This window comes from Periplaneta americana, chromosome 2 (assembly GCF_040183065.1).
Source record: "Periplaneta americana isolate PAMFEO1 chromosome 2, P.americana_PAMFEO1_priV1, whole genome shotgun sequence".
Taxonomy (NCBI): Eukaryota; Metazoa; Arthropoda; class Insecta; order Blattodea; family Blattidae; genus Periplaneta; species Periplaneta americana.
Genome location: NC_091118.1, coordinates 195,880,065 through 195,901,652, shown reverse-complemented (window position 1 = coordinate 195,901,652; position 21,588 = coordinate 195,880,065). Strand labels below are relative to the sequence as shown.

The 21,588-nt window shown below is 32.7% G+C and overlaps 1 protein-coding gene across 5 annotated transcripts in view; it reads left to right on the top strand.

Annotated features, from left to right (window-relative positions):
* The window catches only part of LOC138694994 (inositol 1,4,5-triphosphate receptor associated 1-like), a 383,890-nt gene that overhangs the window by 97,786 nt on the left and 264,516 nt on the right, over positions 1 to 21,588 (top strand). For all 5 annotated transcript variants that reach the window (XR_011331033.1, XM_069819250.1, XM_069819251.1 and 2 more), the window contains exon 2: positions 12,356 to 12,425. Coding sequence is in view for 4 of the 5 variants with exons in the window: in XM_069819250.1 (XP_069675351.1) it covers positions 12,408 to 12,425 (18 nt within the window). In the remaining variant the exon portion in view is untranslated. The remainder of the gene's footprint in view (positions 1 to 12,355; positions 12,426 to 21,588) is intronic.

Here is a 21,588-nt window from a genome sequence, read left to right as displayed (position 1 = left end):
TTTTCGCAAAAAGTTATTACATTCGTTTGTCAATACAATAACATTTTTGTTAAAATATAAATTTATTAATGAATGTCACAGAGCATCCTTATAATATTATTGTGTAATGACATGCCAATAAATTAATCCATTGCATTACTTTATCGAAAAATTACTTTTCTACAAACACAATAATTGTGCAGTTATTGTACAATTGCAATAATTGTACAATTATTGTACGTCAGGTAAATATTCTCACTGTCATTACTCAAAACGGACACATATTTATTTAAAAAAAGAACGACACAACTTAAAATAATTGTTGAAATTATTGAAATTAAATGTACTGTACGCTACAACACTAGAAATATAATACATGTGTAAAATTGCATTCCGTTTGGAAAAAGCATGGGCCTACAATTTGATTTTTAAGAATATGAAAATTTTAAAATGCTTCTCCTGTAAAATTAACACTTTTTGAGTTGTGTCACTCTTATCGCAAATGAGCGATGTGTACATAGGCCCATTTAAAATAAATAGTTTGCACGCAATAGAGCAAAATGATTCTGCTTGGGGCAGTTCAAGTGATATAGCATTTAAGTTAAGTGATGTAATTAAAAGTTTAAAATGGAAATTGAAAGATAAAACACAAGTTGGAAAAAGGAATAAAAGAAAAATATCTATCTATATCATTTGCCTATGCTTAACACATTTTTGGGTTAAATTCTAACAGCTGTATCTCTTTACCCAATACAAATTGGACACATTTTATATGGGATTTTTTATTCGAATTCATCTATACAACCACCTCCTAAAATATTTACGATTCCTCCTGAAACACCCTGTATTTACGCTTGTAACAAACAGGGGAGAATTCAGATGACAGTAGTTCGTTATAGTCTATTCAATATAAGAATCACTGTTAACATGAATATGTATTACTCCACGCACGTGTGCGACTAAAACTGCTCCTACCTGGTATTGATTTCAAATGTATTTTTAAAGTTATGCGTCTCTATCCTCGGTATGGAATACTATATACAAATAAAAAGTGACGACACATACTAAACAAAATAACTCAGATATTTATACATTTTTACAATAATTTAAAATCTATTCGACATCAAAATATTGTTCGCCAACATATTTGTTATGCGTTGCCATAACAAACTTTCGTTTGTGAATATCACAAATCACTTTTATGAACAATTTCACATAGAGTCCTGCGTTTGGTCAGTTTGAGTACAAGTTAAGTGTACGTCGATCATACTACCTTCGCTTGATAAGGAGAGGAATTGCGAGTCTACATTTCACGCTGCAGGGAAGTAGTTTCCGGTACAATGTGTTTACATCTGTTTATTTATGTACCTGTGTAGGCCTACATAAGTCGATGGACAATAGAAATAGTTCCCATGTACAAAATGCTACTTGGATTAATTAATAACAATAATACAGCATTTATTTAAAAGACATGCAATAAAAGATTATTCTTAGTAGGGATAGACAAAACTGAAAATATTCTCAGGAGCTAGTCCCTTTATTTTCGGGAGCCAACACATTTTGTCCATACATGCAATGAGAAAACCATTCGAGCTATTTAAATATATATTTACTGAAATATATTAAACAATATTAAATATCTATACAATACAAACACACCCTTTCAGAGGCGCTCTGAAGCTATGTAGGACAATATCTTCAGATGTGTAACAAATGTAACAAAATTAATCTAAAAAGCACATTCGAATATCTTCCTACAACCGCTTTTGTTAACATTATATTAGTCGTAGTGACATAAAAAATCGAAGTCTTAAAAAATGTTGAACTAAATAAAGAATTCAGAAGCCTCCTAAAATTTTTTTGTCGCCATGGCTACCTGGCGTGAGGAATTTGTCTACACCTGATTTTTACAATACCGTACGTTAAACGTATCTATAGGTACTATAGATCTAATTAAAGGTTAATACACCGTCTATGAAGAAGTCCACGGAACTGCCGACAATGACAGTAACAGACGAATTGACATAATCGCCATTAGCGATTCCCTGTCTCAGGGTATGATGAGCGACCCCACCATCAGGTTTTAAACGTATAAAGGGCAGCCTGAAGACGTACACGAGGAGAAACGAGCAATATACGTTCCAACGATTCTGTATTATAAAGATAAATACCAACTTCACGATATCAGTGTTACGGGATTGATGTTTGGAGCAAGAGGAATGATACCTAACTTCTCTTCTCAATTCTGTAAGGCCCTAGGACTGTACAAATCGTTTCTGAATGAACTGGCCCTCCTCATAATTAGAGAGTCAGTCAAACTTTTACGGAACCATCTATATTGTTTATACCACTGCCACCGGGTGCTTGCCCACTTGCAGTGTAAATACATACATACATACATACATACATACATACATACATACATACATACATACATACATACATACATACATACATACATACATAATTCAGTGTACCGGTACTGAAAAAACTAGCGCAACATTATCTTTTTTCTTTCTCTTATTAGCTTTCATCGCTTCTTTACTTGAAACTTTTTTTTTATTCTGTATACTGCCATTGTTTGTTTGTTTGTGTACTTGTTTACTTTTTTCCTTACTCTGTTATCTTTCATCATCTATTTGTTCTTATATTGTTTTGTATGCTTTGTCTGATGGCAGCCTCTAATTTGAGGAAGCTCTAGTAAATAAATAAATAAATTAACAAATGAAAAAACATGAATGCCTGCACAAACTTAAAGTGAAGCAAATTTCATTAGTGCGTGCTTTATGAGTCTCCACACATTACAAATTAATGACTGTAAACATTTCGAGTCTTTTAAATGAAAATTTTCTCCTTCTTTCTAATAGAACACATTTTCTTCTTTCCTAACGACGACGTGCTGGCTAGAAAGTTCTCCTATTGACGCAATCATTTCCAAGCGCCTAGCTTTGTTTTGTTTTCGCATGTTCCCTGAACAGCAGACTTAAACTGTGTAAGTAAGGTTGAGATAGCAGAACTTGTACTCCATACATACCTTTGCTATTGCGGGTTGCTTGGAGGCTTCAGGTTTAATAAAGAACTCTATATTATATATGAGGCATTATCGTGTCTTATTTTAAGAAAGAAAGGAGATGCGCCACGTTTTTGCTATACATTGTGAAATAACAAATCGTATATCCTACAAAGCGTGAAAAAATAGAGTTCTTTCTTTCTTTCCTTCCGCCCCGAGTACTTCGGTCAGTATTTACATCAAGGACAATTTTTGTTTGGGTAGACTTTAGCATATTAACACTCCAGTTGCCTTGGTAACTTTCTGCAAACTTGCGATATGCTGGTGAAAACGCTCTTCACAATTCCTCACTCACAGAACGAGGATTATCTGGAAAAGAACCCAGACGTGAGTGTCACGAAGCGAGTCTAAGTGACATGTTACACCTCACTGCTTCTTATGCCTGGTTAAGTCTTCCCATGCTTCTGCTTGTAACTTGTGTAACTTGTGATTTTGGAGAGATGTTACTGCGTACATCCCGAATACTGTTCAGGTCGCCAGTTCCACTTCTCTTCAGCGGCGGTTCCTCTATATGAGCACAGGAGCACGTGAACACCTTAAAAACCAACAATAATCATACGTATTACTGTTTTAATATTATTACCGGTACATCTATTACTTTCCAATGCGCAATGACATTCCTACATTTTTCGTCTCGAGAGAATGTTCCGTTCGTGTGTCGTGTGTCTTTAAATCTCCATTGGACTGGTTGACAGCAGCTCGCACAATTTTCCTCTAGCAGGGTGGAATAGCCGGAGGCGAGAATATTTTCTGGTTTGTTACATTGGTTACAATAGCTCTGGCTCGCACAGGTCTTAACGTGCTAGTGACAGAGAAACAGAGATGCTCCATCTCTCTTGGGTCTGGCATTCTGTTCCTTTCTCCCTCTTTCCTCGTTTTCTCTCTTTACTTTTTCTTTTCAAAATACCATTATGCGCGGGGGCTAATTCTGTTGTCTTTTGTTCAGCAAAGTAAGGAAAATACAAGCTGCATTGGTGCGTATTGAGAGTTGAAACAGTAACATTTCAAGTTTGGAAACGGACGTGTGCGAAATTGTGAGTGTGTTAAATTAAAAGAGGATTAAAACATTCCTCCGTAACACCATGCCAGAAGACCGATTAAGTACATTAGCTATGTTGGCAGTGGAAAAAAAAACTTCTTAACAAGATTAGAGACTTCAATAATAAAGTTATTGATAAGTTTGCACCTCTCAAAACTAGGCGCATGGAATTTCTCTACAAATAAGTCTAGATCTTCAACACCATCTACAACACCAGTGAAGATGAGTCCCATGAATTAATTTTACTCTACTCTTGTTTAATGGTTTTAATTTTGGTTTATATGCGTAGATTTGGTGCATGAATATTAGAAATCGTTTATCTCTGACGTGTGACTCAGCTATACGAGAATATATCAGTGTGTTCATTACTCATATTTTTTTGTGAACACCCATTCAAGAAAGGCACGAGCCGCCACTGCTTCTCTTAAAGTGTAATCGAATGCTGTGAGTTTTACAATTCCTCTTAATTATTTGTTTTATTCAAACGAGGGAATTCTCTCTGCAGATAGAAATATTCAGAGCCCTTTTTTTTTCATACTCTCTATAAATCTTCTAATGGGTCCTAGTTTTGTATGGATATCAATTCATGATTTAGCTACATTTACTAGTCGTGAGGTAAATTAATTGTATTTTTCTCTCAATGTCGCACGTACTGCTTGTTATTCGCACGATCGTTTTTTCTTTAACGTGAAACATTTGTGCACTTCACATTCGAGGAATTTGGCCACACTTTCTGTTAATACCATGAATTTTTCAATTACAGTGGGCTTTCAATGTCTGAAATTACATAAAACGAAGTTTCGAATCCAATTAGCCGTGATAAAAAAATAAAGCGGAAACAAATGAATGTAGCATCACAATGAATTTTTTTTAAAACAATTTATTGATCGATCAGCGCATTTAGCGCTATACAGATCATTTCTAAAAAATATAAATACAATATATGACACTGAATTGAGGGCAGCCTAGATTGGGCTCCTCAATGAACAAAAAAAATTGTTAATAAATAATTGTTTACATAGGTTGGTGTGATGATAAATTTTGATCATAATATGAGGTCCATTGGAAGTCGGCTCTTGATTCTGGTGGGAAATGTGGACTTCCTTCCGAGAGAGTAGTGGATGGCGCCTGGAACATTTCCTAGGTTGTCATAGAACTTCTTACCTTGTGAATGAATAAACTGTTTGATTGTGTCAATACCAGTTTCTCTGTGTAGTTGGCTGTTACCGACAAACCAAGGAGAATTGAGTGAAATTCGTAGGACTTTATTTTGAAATGACTGGATGTGTTTAATTTCACTTATTGCAGCTCCTCCCCAGACAGGACAGGCATAAAGCAGTAGAGGTCGTAATAGAGATGTGTAAAGTAGCATGCGATTTTGTAGCTTTAGAGATGATTTCTTGTTGAGGAGCGGATATAATTTAGTGAGTCTTGAGTAGGCCAATTTAAGTTTGTTGTCGATGTGATGTTTCCATGATAGACGATGATCTAAGTGCACTCCAAGATATTTTACAGCTTCATCCTTTGGTTTCCACGGTATCACGTTGGTTGAAAGATTATAATGACTTTTGTTCACATTTTAAAGTGTAAAAACTTAACGAAATATTAAATTTAATTTTAATTTAATAAAAAAATTAATAAATGCGGGGAGCGTAACGCCAGAAATAGTTAATTTAACGTAGTCTAATTCGAAAGTATTTACCAGTGGTGTTAATTTCCAATTAATCGAATTATCTATAATATTATTATTGGTTACAATTTCAAACAACTTGTTGGCGTCATGCTGATGTGTGAATCATTTCGACTATCGATTGCATTGTTGGATCGAGACTAGCTTCACGAAATGAAGCTGTTAAGAAGTAATTGACGGGAAGGCTCCGCTTTGTTAAATTTAAATCCTAAAAGTATGAAGACAGAAATTAAAAGAAATGTCAAAATTTTATTTAAAATTTCAAATACCCTTATAGTCCAAGTCGTGCTTATAATAAAAATGATGACCAATTATAGGGGATTCGATTAATGCACTGTCACTTTCTTCTGGAAGGAAATATTTGTAAGTTCAAACATGAACATAATACTCTACCTCTCTGTAACAAAATTTTCTTGTTTAAATGTTACGAAGTCCAATAAAAGAACACTCACTAAAATATGATAGTATTAAAGGCGACAATTAAAACTCTAAGTTTTTTTAACACTGTTTATAATGTATTGAAATGTTAGCGCAATAGAAGTATGTTTTCAGATCCATTACAAACCAGAGAATATGCAGTGGAATAATGTATAACAACAGGAAACAAAAAATGTAGACATGACCACTTCTTTATTGATGGTACTATAGTAGTATTGCTGTCGGACTATGTAACAGGAAGTAGTGATATCATGTTCTCAAAAAATATATAAGAGTATAGAACAAGTCCGTATAATACGAAGGGAGTCAAGAACAACTAAAATGCATGCCATCCATATGAGGGAAGAAGCCTGAAGTTGCTTAGTAACTAAAGTATAAATTAATGACACTTAGTTCTATACAATTATAGCATAGCATCAATAACAAATCTATTAAAGGCATTGCATTAGTATAATTTAATTCTTATAATTCATTAACATTAAATATTTTTATATAAAATTAATAAAATAATATTCTCCCAAAGAATAAAGACATAGTAATGCAGTCATTGAGATTTTAAAATACCTTGTCATTTTTTTCGAACTGTAAGGCCAATGTGAGGTAATTCCATGGCGAATATCGAGACTCGTGTTACTAAATTAGATTACCATCTCACCGTCACAAGTCTATCGGTTCTGGTAACCGTGTAATTGAAAAAGCGTTGTTAAATTCACGAATAAAAGTAAACACATGCAAAATACTCTATCCAGGACCGTCTTGATTCCATTCTCAAATCTTGGTAAAAAAAATGGCATAAAGAAAACGATTGCGGAAGCCTTTGGTAGGAAAAAGTGGTAACATGTCATCATAGCCTTATGTAGCCTAGGGTAATGTTGCCTAATTCCGTGATAATACCCCTAATCCCGTGATACTTTCCTTAAATTGAATGTCAGTCAAAGCTTTACCATTCGACCATAGCGCCAGACATTTTTCTCAAAAGAGTGCATCTTTCGACTACTTTGAGACATCGGTGAATCTTCTTAGCAAGATATCCAATACAATGACATTCAATGAAAAAAACGTATCACGGAATTAGGAGTATCGTGGAATTAGGCCACTTTACCCCATGTAACCAACTTCTTCGACTTAGGGGAGAGTCGGGTAGTATCGGACATCGGGTAATATCGGACAGTGAGTTTCTTTCATCTACCACACGATGATAGTACCTGATTGACATGGTTACGTTTCTGTGATGTCGCCTAGAGAAACGTAAACATGTCATTCAGGTACTACCATATGGTGGTAGATGAAAGAAACGCACTGTCCGATACTACCCGATGTCCGATACTACCCGACTCTCCCCTACGTACAATTTAACATTATAACAAATTATCATATTTTAAAGCAATATGATAAAACTTCCCCACGTTTACTGTATGTTTAATGAAAGCTTTCCATCTTTCCTAAAGTGCCTACTACTTATTAAATTTTCTCTGTAGATGGGAAATATTCCTCGATGTACAAAAAAGGCATATGACTCGGTTAAGAGAAGTTTTATATGATATTCTTATTGAATTTGGTGTTCCCAAGAAACTAGTTCGATTAATTAAAATGTGTCTCAGTGAAACGTACAGCACAGTTAGTATAGGTCAGTTTCTGTCAGATACGTTTCCAATTCACTGTGGGCTAAAGAAAGGAGATGCACTATCACCTTTACTTTTTAACTTTGCTCTAGAGTATGCCATTAGGAAAGTCCAGGATAACAGAGAGGGTTTGGAATTGAACGGGTTACATCAGCTGCTTGTCTATGCGGATGACGTGAATATGTTAGGACAAAATCCACAAACGATTAGGGAAAACACGGGAATTTTACTGGAAGCAAGTAAAGAGATAGGTTTTGAAGTAAATCCCGAAAAGACAAAGTATATGATTATGTCTCGTGACCAGAATTTATACGAAATGGAAATATAAAAATTGGAAATTTATCTTTTGAAGAGGTGGAGAAGTTCAAATATCTTGGAGCAACAGTAACAAATATAAATGACACTCGGGAGGAAATTAAACGCAGAATAAATATGGGAAATGCGTGTTATTATTCGGTTGAGAAGCTTTTGTCATCTAGTCTTCTGTCAAAAAGTCTGAAAGTTAGAATTTATAGAACAGTTATATTACCGGTTGTTCTGTATGGGTGTGAAACTTGGACTCTCACTTTGAGAGAGGAACAGAGATTAAGGGTTTTTGAGAATAAGGTTCTTAGGAAAATATTTGTGGCTAAGAGGGATGTAGTTACAGGAGAATGGAGAAAGTTACACAACGCAGAACTGCACGCATTGTATACTTCACCTGACATAATTAGGAACATAAAATCCAGACGTTTGAGATGGGCAGGGCATGTAGCACGTATGGGCGAATCCAGAAATGCATATAGAGTGTTAGTTGGGAGGCCGGAGGGAAAAAGACCTTTGGGGAGGCCGAGACGTAGATGGGAAGATAATATTAAAATGGATTTGAAGGAGGTGGGGTGTGATGATATAGAATGGATTCATTTTTCTCAGAATAGGGACCAATGGCGGGCTTAAGTGAGGGCGGCAATGAACCTCCGGGTTCCTTAAAAGCCAGTAAGTAAGTACAAAAACTTGTATAAACCAAAGCAAACAGAGATTTCAAATTTTACTCTTAACCAATAATACCTCATTGTGATAATCTAATATTCTAATACCTTGCAATTGCTTATAATTTTGCATAGAAGACATTTATAACCTTGGTGTTATGCAGTGTTAGTTTAAAGGCCTATACGTCATTTTCATAAATTATATCACCGCCTTCATCCTTGATTTGTTTGTTGTCAACATGTGTCAACTGTTGCTGTTACGTGATTTGAACAGCCTGTTTATGAACGATGGATTGCAAGACACTGTTAGTTATTGAACCACATTCCTTGTGGGACCCGACTGTTCAGAGACTGTTTAAATTTAACTTCATAGTCAATTCCGCACCGGAACCACGTGATCTGAGACGCTATGCTTTGGTCTGGCGTTAAGGAATTTTTGGAAAACAGTTGGACATACTTAGAACATACTTATTTACTTACTTACTTACTTACTTACTTAAGGAACCCGCAGGTTCATTGCCGTCCTTACATAAGCCCGCCATCGGTCCCTATCCTGTGCAATCCAGTCTCTATCATCATATCCCACCCCCCTCAAATCCATTTTAGTATTATCCTGAAATTTTGACAAGAATTAGAAACCTGTGTTGTACGTAACTGAAGGAGAATGATTTAAGTTATACACAACTCAGAACTGCGTATAATTAATAACTTTTGGGTATAAGATGACTTTGAAACAACTAGGAATCGAAACGTACAGCAAATAATATAGAGTATGCACATTAAAATTAAATGATATGTCGATCTTCATTAAACTATGGTATTCAGAGCCATAATGGGCCAAGCGCCATTATATTAAAAACAATGGTTAAAATTAAGTGAATACCATAATTTAATGAAACTTATAGCAAGTAATATAAAGTATGTACATTAAAATTAAATGATTTGTCGATATTCATTAAACTATGGTATTCAGAGCCATACTGGGCCAAGCACCATATATTAAAAACATAAAAAGCAAGGGTTAAAATTAAGTGAATACCATAACTTAATGAAACATATAGCAAGTAATATAAAGTATGCACATTAAAATTAAATGATGTGTCGATCTTCATTAAACTATGGTATTCAGAGCCATACTGGGCCAAGCACCATATATTAAAAACATAAAAAGCAAGGGTTAAAATTAAGTGAATACCACAACTTAATGAAACATATAGCAAGTAATATAAAGTATGCACATTAAAATTAAATGATATGTCGATCTTCATTAAACTATGGTATTCAGAGCCATACTGGGCCAAGCACCATATATTAAAAACATAAAAAGCAAGGGTTAAAATTAAGTGAATACCATAGTTTAATGAAACATATAGCAAGTAATATAAAGTATGCACATTAAAATTAAATGATACGTCAATCTTCATTAAACTATGGTATTCAGAGCCATAGTGGGCCAAGCGCCATACATTAAAAACGTAAAAAACAGGGGTTAAAATTAAGTGAATACCATAGTTTAATGAAACATATAGCAAGTAATATAAAGTATGCACATTAAAATTAAATGATACGTCAATCTTCATTAAACTATGGTATTCAGAGCCATAGTGGGCCAAGCACCATATATTAAAAACATAAAAAGCAAGGGTTAAAATTAAGTGAATACCATAACTTAATGAAACATATAGCAAGTAATATAAAGTATGCACATTAAAATTAAATGATACGTCAATCTTCATTAAACTATGGTATTCAGAGCCGTACTTGGCCAAGCACCATACGTTAAAAACATAAAAAGCAAGGGTTAAAATTAAGTGAATGTCATAGTTTAATGAAACATATAGCAAGTAATATAAAGTATGCACATTAAAATTAAATGATATGTCGATCTTCATTAAACTATGGTATTCAGAGCCATACTTGGCCAAGCACCATACGTTAAAAACATAAAAAGCAAGTGTTAAAATTAAGTGGATACCATAATTTAATGAAACATATACTCATGTAGGGTATTACGTTTGGTTTATTTGCCTATAGTTGAATCTGTTATCCAATATGGTATAACTGGATGGGGAGGTATTACAAAAACTGCTCTTTTTCCTCTAATTATGTTGCAAAAACGTATAATCAAAATTTGTTTGAAAAGGCGACTGGATTATCCAACAAATTTGTTCCATTCCGAGTTGAATGTTTTTAGAATTGACCAAATTTATAAATACTCTTTAATGAAATTCTATCATAAAAATAGAATGAAATTTGTAGCTCAGCCACATGCTCATAATACAAGACGAAAAGAAATTCTTAAATTAGTTGAACCTAAATGTTTCACATCTGCTGCTTTACTACACAGTACAAATTATGGTCCACGTCTGTATAATTCGATAATAAAATTTCATCCAGAATTGACTACTTTAAGCAATGAAATTTTCAGATCCAGAATTAAAAAATTTATATGACAGACTTCCCTGTATATATATTATGTACCATGTATTGTAAAACAAGTTTATTTCTATCCTAAGTGTATTTTTCTATTTTATCTTGGTTACTATATCAACATGACCTGCACTAATTATACTACTAATAATAATTGAATGTTAATCCACCAATCTCAACATCGTCTCTTTTTTCACTCAGTTATTACTAGTATTATTATTTACTAATTTTATTATCATCTTTATGTGAGCTTTTTTTCTCAAGTATTTTGTCTACAAAGTATGTATATCTATGAAACGGAACTGTTCCCGAACACGAGCTTTGCTCTTTCGGAGTATTTTAATGTAACGTTTTTATGTAGGTATATGTTATTATTAAATAAATCTAAATCTAAAATCTAAATCTAAATATAGCAAGTAATATAAAGTATGCACATTAAAATTAAATTATATGTCGATCTTCATTAAACTATGGTATTCAGAGCCATACTAGGCCAAACGCCATATATTAAAAACGTAAAAGCAAGGGCTAAAATTAAATTAATACCATAATTTAATTAAACATACAGCAAGTAATGTAAAGAACGCACAATGAAAGTAAATGATATGTCAATCTTTATTAAAATATGGTATTCACTTCACTTTAACTCTTGCTTTCTCAGTTTTAATGCATGGCGTTTGGCCCACTATGCCTCTGAACCCTTCATATGTGGTCTTTTGTTCTTAACCCCCTTCGACAATACTTACAAGACGACCTAATAATTTAGTAGAAATGAAAAGCGGGAAATAAGTATTAAACAAACAAACAAACAAACAATTTGGGTATAATAAAATTTAGCGGAATTTGTCCCGGCAGGTAAAACGAAAACCACCAAGGTAGGTTTGTTCTTTCCGACCAGTTATAAATACCACCTCGCTCTGTTGTAAGTAAGCTCTGATAAAAGGAACTAGGAAATGATAAGATCTTGACGACTGCATATCCTCGGATACGTCACAAGATGCTCGAGCGTCACACAGTAGGCCGTGACGTTGGCGGCAGCACTGAAGTGTACCTGACGCTGTTGGAAGTGTCAGTCAGTGTGTGGCAGCGCGCTAACATGTCTGCCCTCTCTGTACGCAGGAGGAAGACGAACCTGCAGGCGCGGCCAGGCGGCGTGTGCGACTTGCAGGACATGCAGTGCCCCGGCACGGTGAGTGACATCACAGATTGTAGTTAATTTTATCCATAATTTGTTTACAGAATTAAGTTATCTACTTAATTTATGATATCTTTACACTCAAGAAATATCTCTTAATAGGTCTAGTCTGTATTTCTTTTGGCAAGGATATTTAACGCGGATTTTAAAGAGATATTGACACTAATTTATCTGGTGGTAGTTCATTTTATCCACAATTTGTTTACAGAATTAAATTATTTACTTAATTTATGATAACTTCACATTCAAGAAATATCTCTTAATAGGTCTAGTCTGTACTTCTTTTCGCAAGGATATTTAACGCGGATTTTAAAGAGATATCGACACTAATTTATCTGGTGGTAGTTCATTTTATCCATAATTTGTTTACAGAATTAAATTATCTGCTTAATTTATGATATCTTCACATTCAAGAAATATCTCTTAATAGGTCTAGTCTGTATTTCTTTTGGCAAGGATATTTAACGCGGATTTTAAAGAGATATTGACACTAATTTATCTGGTGGTAGTTCATTTTATCCATAATTTGTTTCCAGAATTAAATTATTTACTTAATTTATGATATCTTCACATTCAAGAAATATCTCTTAATAGGTCTAGTCTGTATTTCTTTTGGCAAGGATATTTAACGCGGATTTTAAAGAGATATTGACACTAATTTATCAGGTGGTAGTTCATTTTATCCATAATTTGTTTACAGAATTAAATTATCTACTTAATTTTTGATATCTTCACATTCAAGAAATATCTGTTAATAGGCCTAGTCTATATTTATTTTGGCAAGGATATTTAACGCGGACTTTTAAAGAGCTATTGACACTAATTTATCTGGTGGTAGTTCATTTTATCCATAATTTGTTTTCAGAATTAAATTATTTACTTAATTTATGATATCTTCACATTCAAGAAATATCTCTTAATAGGTCTAGTCTGTATTTCTTTTGGCAAGGATATTTAACGCGGATTTTAAAGAGATATTGACACTAATTTATCTGGTGGTAGTTCATTTTATCCATAATTTGTTTCCAGAATTAAGTTATCTACTTAATTTATGATATCTTCACATTCAAGAAATATCTGTGAATAGACCTAGTCTATATTTCTTTTGGCAAAGATATTTAACACGGACTTTTAAAGAGATATTGACACTAATTTATCAGGTGGTAGTTCATTTTATCCATAATTTGTTTACAGAATTAAATTATCTACTTAATTTATGATATCTTCACATTCAAGAAATATCTGTTAATAGGCCTAGTCTATATTTCTTTTGGCAAGGATATTTAACGCGGACTTTTAAAGAGATATTGACACTAATTTATCTGGTGGTAGTTCATTTTATCCATAATTTGTTTACAGAATTAAGTTATCTACTTAATTTATGATATCTTCACATTCAAGAAATATCTGTTAATAAGCGTAGTCTATATTTCTTTTGGGAAGGATATTTACCGCGGACTTCTAAAGAGATATTGATACTAATTTATCATCTGTTGATAGATCATTTTATCCATATTTTTTTGTTTACAGAATTAAATTATTTACTTCATTTATTATATCTTCACGTTCAAGAAATATCTGTTAATAGGCCTAGTCTTTATTTCTTTTGGCAAGGATATTTAACGCTGATTTTAAAGAGATATTGACACTAATTTATCAGGTGGTAGTTCACTTTATCCCTAACTTGTTTACAGAATTAAATTACTTACTTAATTTATGATATCTTCACATTCAAGAAATATATGTTAATAGGCCTAGTCTATATTTCTTTTGGCAAGGATATTTAACGCTGACTTTTAAAGAGATATTGACACTGATTTATCTAGTGGTAGTTCATTTTACCCATAATTTGTTTATAGAATTAAATTATCTACTTAATTTATGATATCTTCACATTCATGAAATATCTGTTAACATTCCTAGTCTATATTTCTTTTGGCAAGGATATTTAACGCGGACTTCTAAAGAGATTTTGACACTAATTTATCTGGTGGTAGTTCATTTTATCCATAATTTGTTTACAGAATTAAATTATCTACTTAATTTATAATATCTTCACATTCAAGAAATATCTGTTAATATTCCTAGTCTATATTTCTTTTGGCAAGGATATTTAACGCGGACTTCTAAAGAGATTTTGACACTAATTTATCTTTTGGTAGTTCATTTTATCCATAATTTGTTTACAGATTTTAGTTGTCTACATTTGCAGTTAATTTATGATTATATTTGCCATGAAATACAAAAAGAAGAAAACATTTGGAAATTTAGAAATAATACTCAGTGAATGTGCTCACGTTTTGAAGAAGTTACCCAAAGACACATGTCCATTACATAGACTCAAACAGTTAGCAGTTGTTGATATCTTTATATTGAAGAAAAAATTCTTAATATATTTCCTTTGGCTAGGATGTTTAGTGTGAACTTCTAAAGGGATATTGGCACTAGTTAGTTCTTCATTTTATCTATAATTTGTTTACAGATTTTGGTTATCAACATAGTTAATTTATGGTTATATTTACCGTGAAATACGTAAAGAAGTAATCATTTGAAAATTTAGGAATAATATTCTGGAAAATGTTAGCGTTTTGAATAAGTTACCCAAAGAGACACATACTTACACTACATAGAATCAAGTGGACCTAACTAGCAATTGTTGATTCTTTATGGAAGAAAAATCTCTTAACGTATTTCCTTCGGGTAGGATGTAATTTATTTTATCCAAAATTTGTTTACAGATTTTGCTTATATACATTAGTAGTTGTATTTACTATAAAATACATATAGATGAAAATATTTGGAAATTTAGGAATAATAATCAGTGAAAATGTTTACCTTTTTATGAAGTTACCCAAATACACATATAACTATAATAGATAGAATCAAGTAATAGCAATTGTTGATATCTTTATAGTGAACAAAAAGCTACACATATAACTACACTACATGGAATAAAGTAATTATCAATTGTTGATATCTTTATATTGAACAAAAACCTACACATATAACTACACTACATCGAATCAAGTAATAGCAATTGTTGATATCTTTATATTGAACAAAAATCTACACATATAACTACACTACATCGAATCAAGTAATAGCAATTGTTGATATCTTTATATTGAACAAAAATCTACACATATAACTACACTACATCGAATCAAGTAATAGCAATTGTTGATATCTTTATATTGAACAAAAACCTACACATATAACTACACTACATCGAATCAAGTAATAGCAATTGTTGATATCTTTATATTGAACAAAAATCTACACATATAACTACACTACATCGAATCAAGTAATAGCAATTGTTGATATCTTTATATTGAACAAAAATCTACACATGTAACTACACTACATAGAATCATGTAATTATCAATTGTTGATATCTTCATATTGAACAAAAATCTACACATACAACTACACTACATAGAATCAAGTAATTATCAATTTTATTGATTATATCTTCGTATTGAACAAAATTCTCCTACTAAATTTCCTTCTGTAGGAATGTTTCCTGTAAACTTCTAAAGAGATATTGCTACCAATTTGTCTGTTGGTAGTTCATTTTAACCATAATTAGTTTGCAGAGTTCAGTTATGGTTATTGATTGTCATGAAATACGTAAAGAAGAAAATATCTGGAAGCAGTGAAAATGTTCATGTTTTGAAGATGTCACAGATAAACATACATACATACATACATACATACATACATACATACATACATACATACATACATACATACATACATACATAATGTAATTACCGATTTGTTTATTTTGAAGAAAAGTTTCTCAATATTCCCGTCGGATAAGATGTTGCTTGTGAACTTTATAAGATAACCCCTACTGGAAATAAGTGATCATATTTACACTGACACTTTAGAGATTAAGTTATTCGTCTGGATGCAAGACATTTACAGTTTCATTTTCTTCGGCAAGGATGTAATTTATGCATTTTTTTATATTATACCTCCTGTAAGTACGCGACGAAATGCAAATTGACACTAAATTATAAAATGCATTTTTGTAATCTTTACGTTTATTATTGAAATTTATTTGTAATCAAAACAAATTATGATTACATATAGAGACAGTCTTTGTTGTGAATGGTTGCAATATGAAGAAAAATGGAAAGAAACGCACAACCACGCACGCATACACACAAGTTGTTATCAATGATATGTTTTATCATACTTTGTTTTCATAGATATAAGTGTACAGATTTTGTAGAAAATTTTAATGCATGCGACATGAGGATAAAGTTAATATAATTTCTCTTATAGTAATACCCTACGAAAATGCTACGACTATTAGCGAATCCCCAGAGTAAACTGTAGTTCTAACAGGAGCAGTGTTGCAAACGGAGTGCAAAATTTGCAAGAAGTTGTGCATTTACGCATGCCTTATCAGTAACGTCCATTTTTCCTGGAAGTGATAATGTCGGAAACTAACATAAACAATAACAAATTAAATCGGAGATAGCACTTCGTCATGAGTTTATTTTAGAAAATGGTTGACAAGGAGGAGCTTTGCTCTTTTTTGGATTTATTATTATTATTACTATTATTATTACCATTATTATTATTATTATTATTATTATTATTATTATTATTATTATTTTATTTTTATTATATTGGCGAATTTTAGAATTAAATCTTTCTCATTCATGTCCATAATATAGAATGTCTGCATGAAAGCTAATCTATAGGCTAATAAAAGGAACAGACTTCCTCCAGTCCTCAAATTGTTGTTCCAGAGAAGGATGCTTTTCCGTGATTGAGGTTCACGCCCATATTGCCTTCTAACAACCGCAATTGACTTCTAACTCGGTTAGCCGCAACATGCAAGCAAATTTCTTCTGCGGTGTTGGCATGGTTACTGTTCTGGCCAAGGTCTCCAGTTGGCGCAGGCATTCGAGCGGGATGTGGACAAAATTTTGAGAGATTGTCCTTGCGATGTCCCAATCGGAAGTTTGCATAATAAGAATTTTTCGATTTATATACAGGGTGATTCACGAGGATTTACAGTCCTTTACGAAGCTTATTTCTGAAGACTTTTGAGCAAAAAAGTCATATAAACATAGTTCCTATTCTCAATATTTTCAGAGTTACACCAATTCAAAGTTGTTTGTAAAAGTACGTTTTTTCTTTAGTTTAAAGGTAAAAGAATAATACAAATAGGGAATGAACCATTCAGAAGTATCATTTCTTTAATTGGCAAGTATTATGAAGCTAAAAATGTGCTGTGAACTCCTTAGTTGCTTCGTACAGACACATTTTTTATTTTTTACTAGAAAATTACATTACAAGAAGGTGGAAGCGCGTTATCTAGCGAAATTTATAAACTTGTACTTGCAATTTGGGAAAAGGAAATTGTACCAGAACAATGGAAGGAGTCCATAATCGTACCTATTTTTAAGAAGGGCGACAAGAATAACTGTAGTAACTTTCGAGGAATATTACTTTTATTGACGTCGTGTAAAATTTTTTCGAAATCCTTTTGAGAAGATTAACTACAAATATAGATTAAATTATTGGGGATCATCAGTGTGGTTTTAGGCGTAATAGATCGACTATTGATCAGATTTTTTTGTATTCGACAGATATTGGAGAAAAAATGGGAATATAAGGGTACAGTACGTCAGTTATTCATAGATTTCAAAAAGGCGTATGACTCGGTTAAGAGAGAAGTTTTATATACTATTCTTATTGAATTTGGTATTCCCAAGAAACTAGTTCGATTAATTAAAATGTGTCTTAGTGAAACTTACAGCAGAGTCCGTATAGGCCAGTTTTTATCTGATGCTTTTCCAATTCACTGCTAAAGCAGGGACATGCATTGTCACCTCTACTTTTTAACTTCGCTCTAGAATATGCCATTAGGAAAGTTCAGGATAACACAGAGGGTTTGGAATTGAACGGGTTACATCAGCTTCTTGTCTATGCGGATGACTTGAATATGTTAGGAGAAAATCCACAAACGATTAGGGAAAACATGGAAATTCTAGTTGAAGCAAGTAAAGCGATAGGGTTGGAAGTAAATCCCGAAAAGACTAAGTATATGATTATGTCTCGTGACAAAATATTGTACGAAATGGAACTATAAAAATTAGAGATTTATCCTTCGAAGAGGTGGAAAAAATTCAAATATCTTGGAGCAACAGTAACCAGGCATTATAGCTACTTAATGTAGTTCCGCAAATCAATCACGATGCTGAGTGAGCAGTGATCCCATACACTGGCTGAAATTTCATGAGATAATTTCTATCTTCATGAGGGCTCGAATCAGCAATCATTCCATATCGCTATTCCAAGGCATGAAGATTAGACCGTAAGGAAATATAGAGGGATGAGTGATTATAAATGTGTAGAAAATTAATTTTCGGAAAGAAAAATAAACCAATAAAATGCTTCCTCGAATCCACAAACAGTGTCATATTCCTAATCTGAGAAACAGCTGCAACAATTAATAAAACAATTGAGAAAAATAAAAGGAGCTGTAACACTCGGAAAAACAACTGCAACAATGAGAAGAACAAGTGCAAAAATCAAGAAAAATAGCTGCAACAATAAGAAAAACATATGCAACAATAAAAACACTGTAAAAATAAGAAAAACATGCGACAATCAGAAAAATAGCTACAACAATAATAAACACAGCTACAACAATGAGAAAAACAGCTTCAACAATAAGAAAAACATATGCAACAACAAAAACAGCTGAAAAATACGAAAAACATGCAACAATAATAAAACAACTACAGAAATAAGAAAAACAGCTTCAAAAATAAGAAAAAAATATGCGACATTCAGAAAAATAGCTGCAACAATAATAAACACAGCTACAACAATGAGAAAAACAGCTTCAACAATAAGAAAAACATATGCAACAACAAAAACAGCTGAAAAATACGAAAAACATGCAACAATAATAAAACAACTACAGAAATAAGAAAAACAGCTTCAAAAATAAGAAAAAAATATGCGACATTCAGAAAAATAGCTGCAACAATAATAAACACAGCTACAACGAGAAAAACAGCTTCAACAATAAGAAAAACATATGCAACAACAAAAACAGCTGAAAAATACGAAAAACATGCAACAATAATAAAACAACTACAGAAATAAGAAAAACAGCTTCAAAAATAAGAAAAAAATATGCGACATTCAGAAAAATAGTTGCAACAATAATAAACACAGCTACAACAATGAGAAAAACAGCTTCAACAATAAGAAAAACATATGCAACAACAAAAACAGCTGAAAAATACGAAAAACATGCAACAATAATAAAACAACTACAGAAATAAAAAAAATAGCTTCAACAATAAAAAAAACATATGCAACACTAAAAACAGCTGAAAAATAAGAAAAACATGCAACAATCAGAAAAATAGCTGCAACAATAATAAAAACAGCTACAGCAATAAGAAAAACAGCTGAAACAATAAGAAAAAAATATGCAACAATAAAAACAACTGAAAATAAGAAAAAACATGCAACAATCGAAAAAAAAAGCTGCAACAATAATAAAAAACAGCTATAGCAGTAAAAAAACATATGCAGCTAGCTATAAGACAAATAGCTGCAAGAATGCATTTCCAGCGATGATTCTTTAAATTCCAGAATTCCAATGTTTAACTGAGTTTTTTGACCATACTAATTTTATATTCTGTATGACTGTTAATAATTCTTAACTCTCAAGTAATAAATATTATAAAATGAATCGATTGTTTAAGAGTGGCACATTCCAGGGCACAAACGTAATAAATAATTGAGGAGCTCTAAAACGAAACTCGTTTATGTCCATCTCCAATCGTATCTGAGTTTCAGATGTGTCATGTTCTCTGGAAGGCTCTGTATCGGACTTCAAAATCTACTCGAAAGGGAAAATTAAGTTAGAAGCGAATGGAGCTAGTACCTCGATGTAGAGCCCTTCAAAGAATATAAATCCGTTTCAAATTCAGTTACAACTGAAAGTGAACTTGACGGGTTTTATTTCAGAGTTCAATTGCAGCTTAAACTCTCCAAATCATGAAGAAAAAAAAGAATCACTGTTGCTTCTAATCCCACGGCGATTAGAGTGTGATAGTGTTGGGAATACGATAGCATCAGAGATGGAAACATTACGTTTTATCGGATCAATCGCGTTTATGTAAATACTCCTCTCAGATAATTTGAAAACAAGAGCCGAAAACTTAAGATTCAAACCACTTTTATGTTACTTTGAGAACAATATTCACAATAATAATAATAATAATATAATAATAATAATAATAATAATAATAATAATAATAATAATAATAGGAGAAAATCCACAAACGATTAGGGAAAACACGGAAATTTTACTTGAAGCAAATAAAGCGGTAGGTTTGGAACTAAATCCCGAAGACAAAGTATATGATTATGTCTCGTGACCAGAATATTGTACGAAATGGAAATATAAAAATTAGAGATTTATCCTTCGAAGAGGTGGAAAAATTCAAATATCTTGGAGCAACAGTAACAAATATAAATGACACTCGGGAGGAAATTAAACGCAGAATAAATATGGGAAATGCCTGTTATTATTCGGTTGAGAAGCTTTTGTCATCTAGTATGCTGTCAAAAAATCTGAAAGAATTTATAAAACAGTTATATTACCTGTTGTTCTTTATGGTTGTGAAACTTGGACTCTCACTTTGAGAGAGGAACAGAGATTAAGGGTGTTTGAGAATAAGGTTCTTAGGAAACTGGGGCTAAGAGGGATGAAGTTACAGGAGAATGGAGAAAGTTACACAACGCAGAGCTGCACGCATTGTATTCTTCACCTGACATAATTAGGAACATTAAATCCAGACGTTTGAGATGGGCAGGGCATGTAACACGTATGGGCGAATCCACAAATGCATATGGAGTGTTAGTTGGGATGGCAGACGGGAAAAGACGTTTGGGGAGGCCGAGACGTAGATGGGAGGATAATATTAAAATGGATTTGAGGGAGATGGCATATGATGATAGAGAGTGGATTAATCTTGCACAGGATAGGGACCGATGGCGGGCTTATGTGAGGGCGGCAATGAACCTTCGGGTTCCTTGAAAGCCATTTGTAAGTAGGTATTATTATTATTATTATTATTATTATTATTATTATTATTATTAT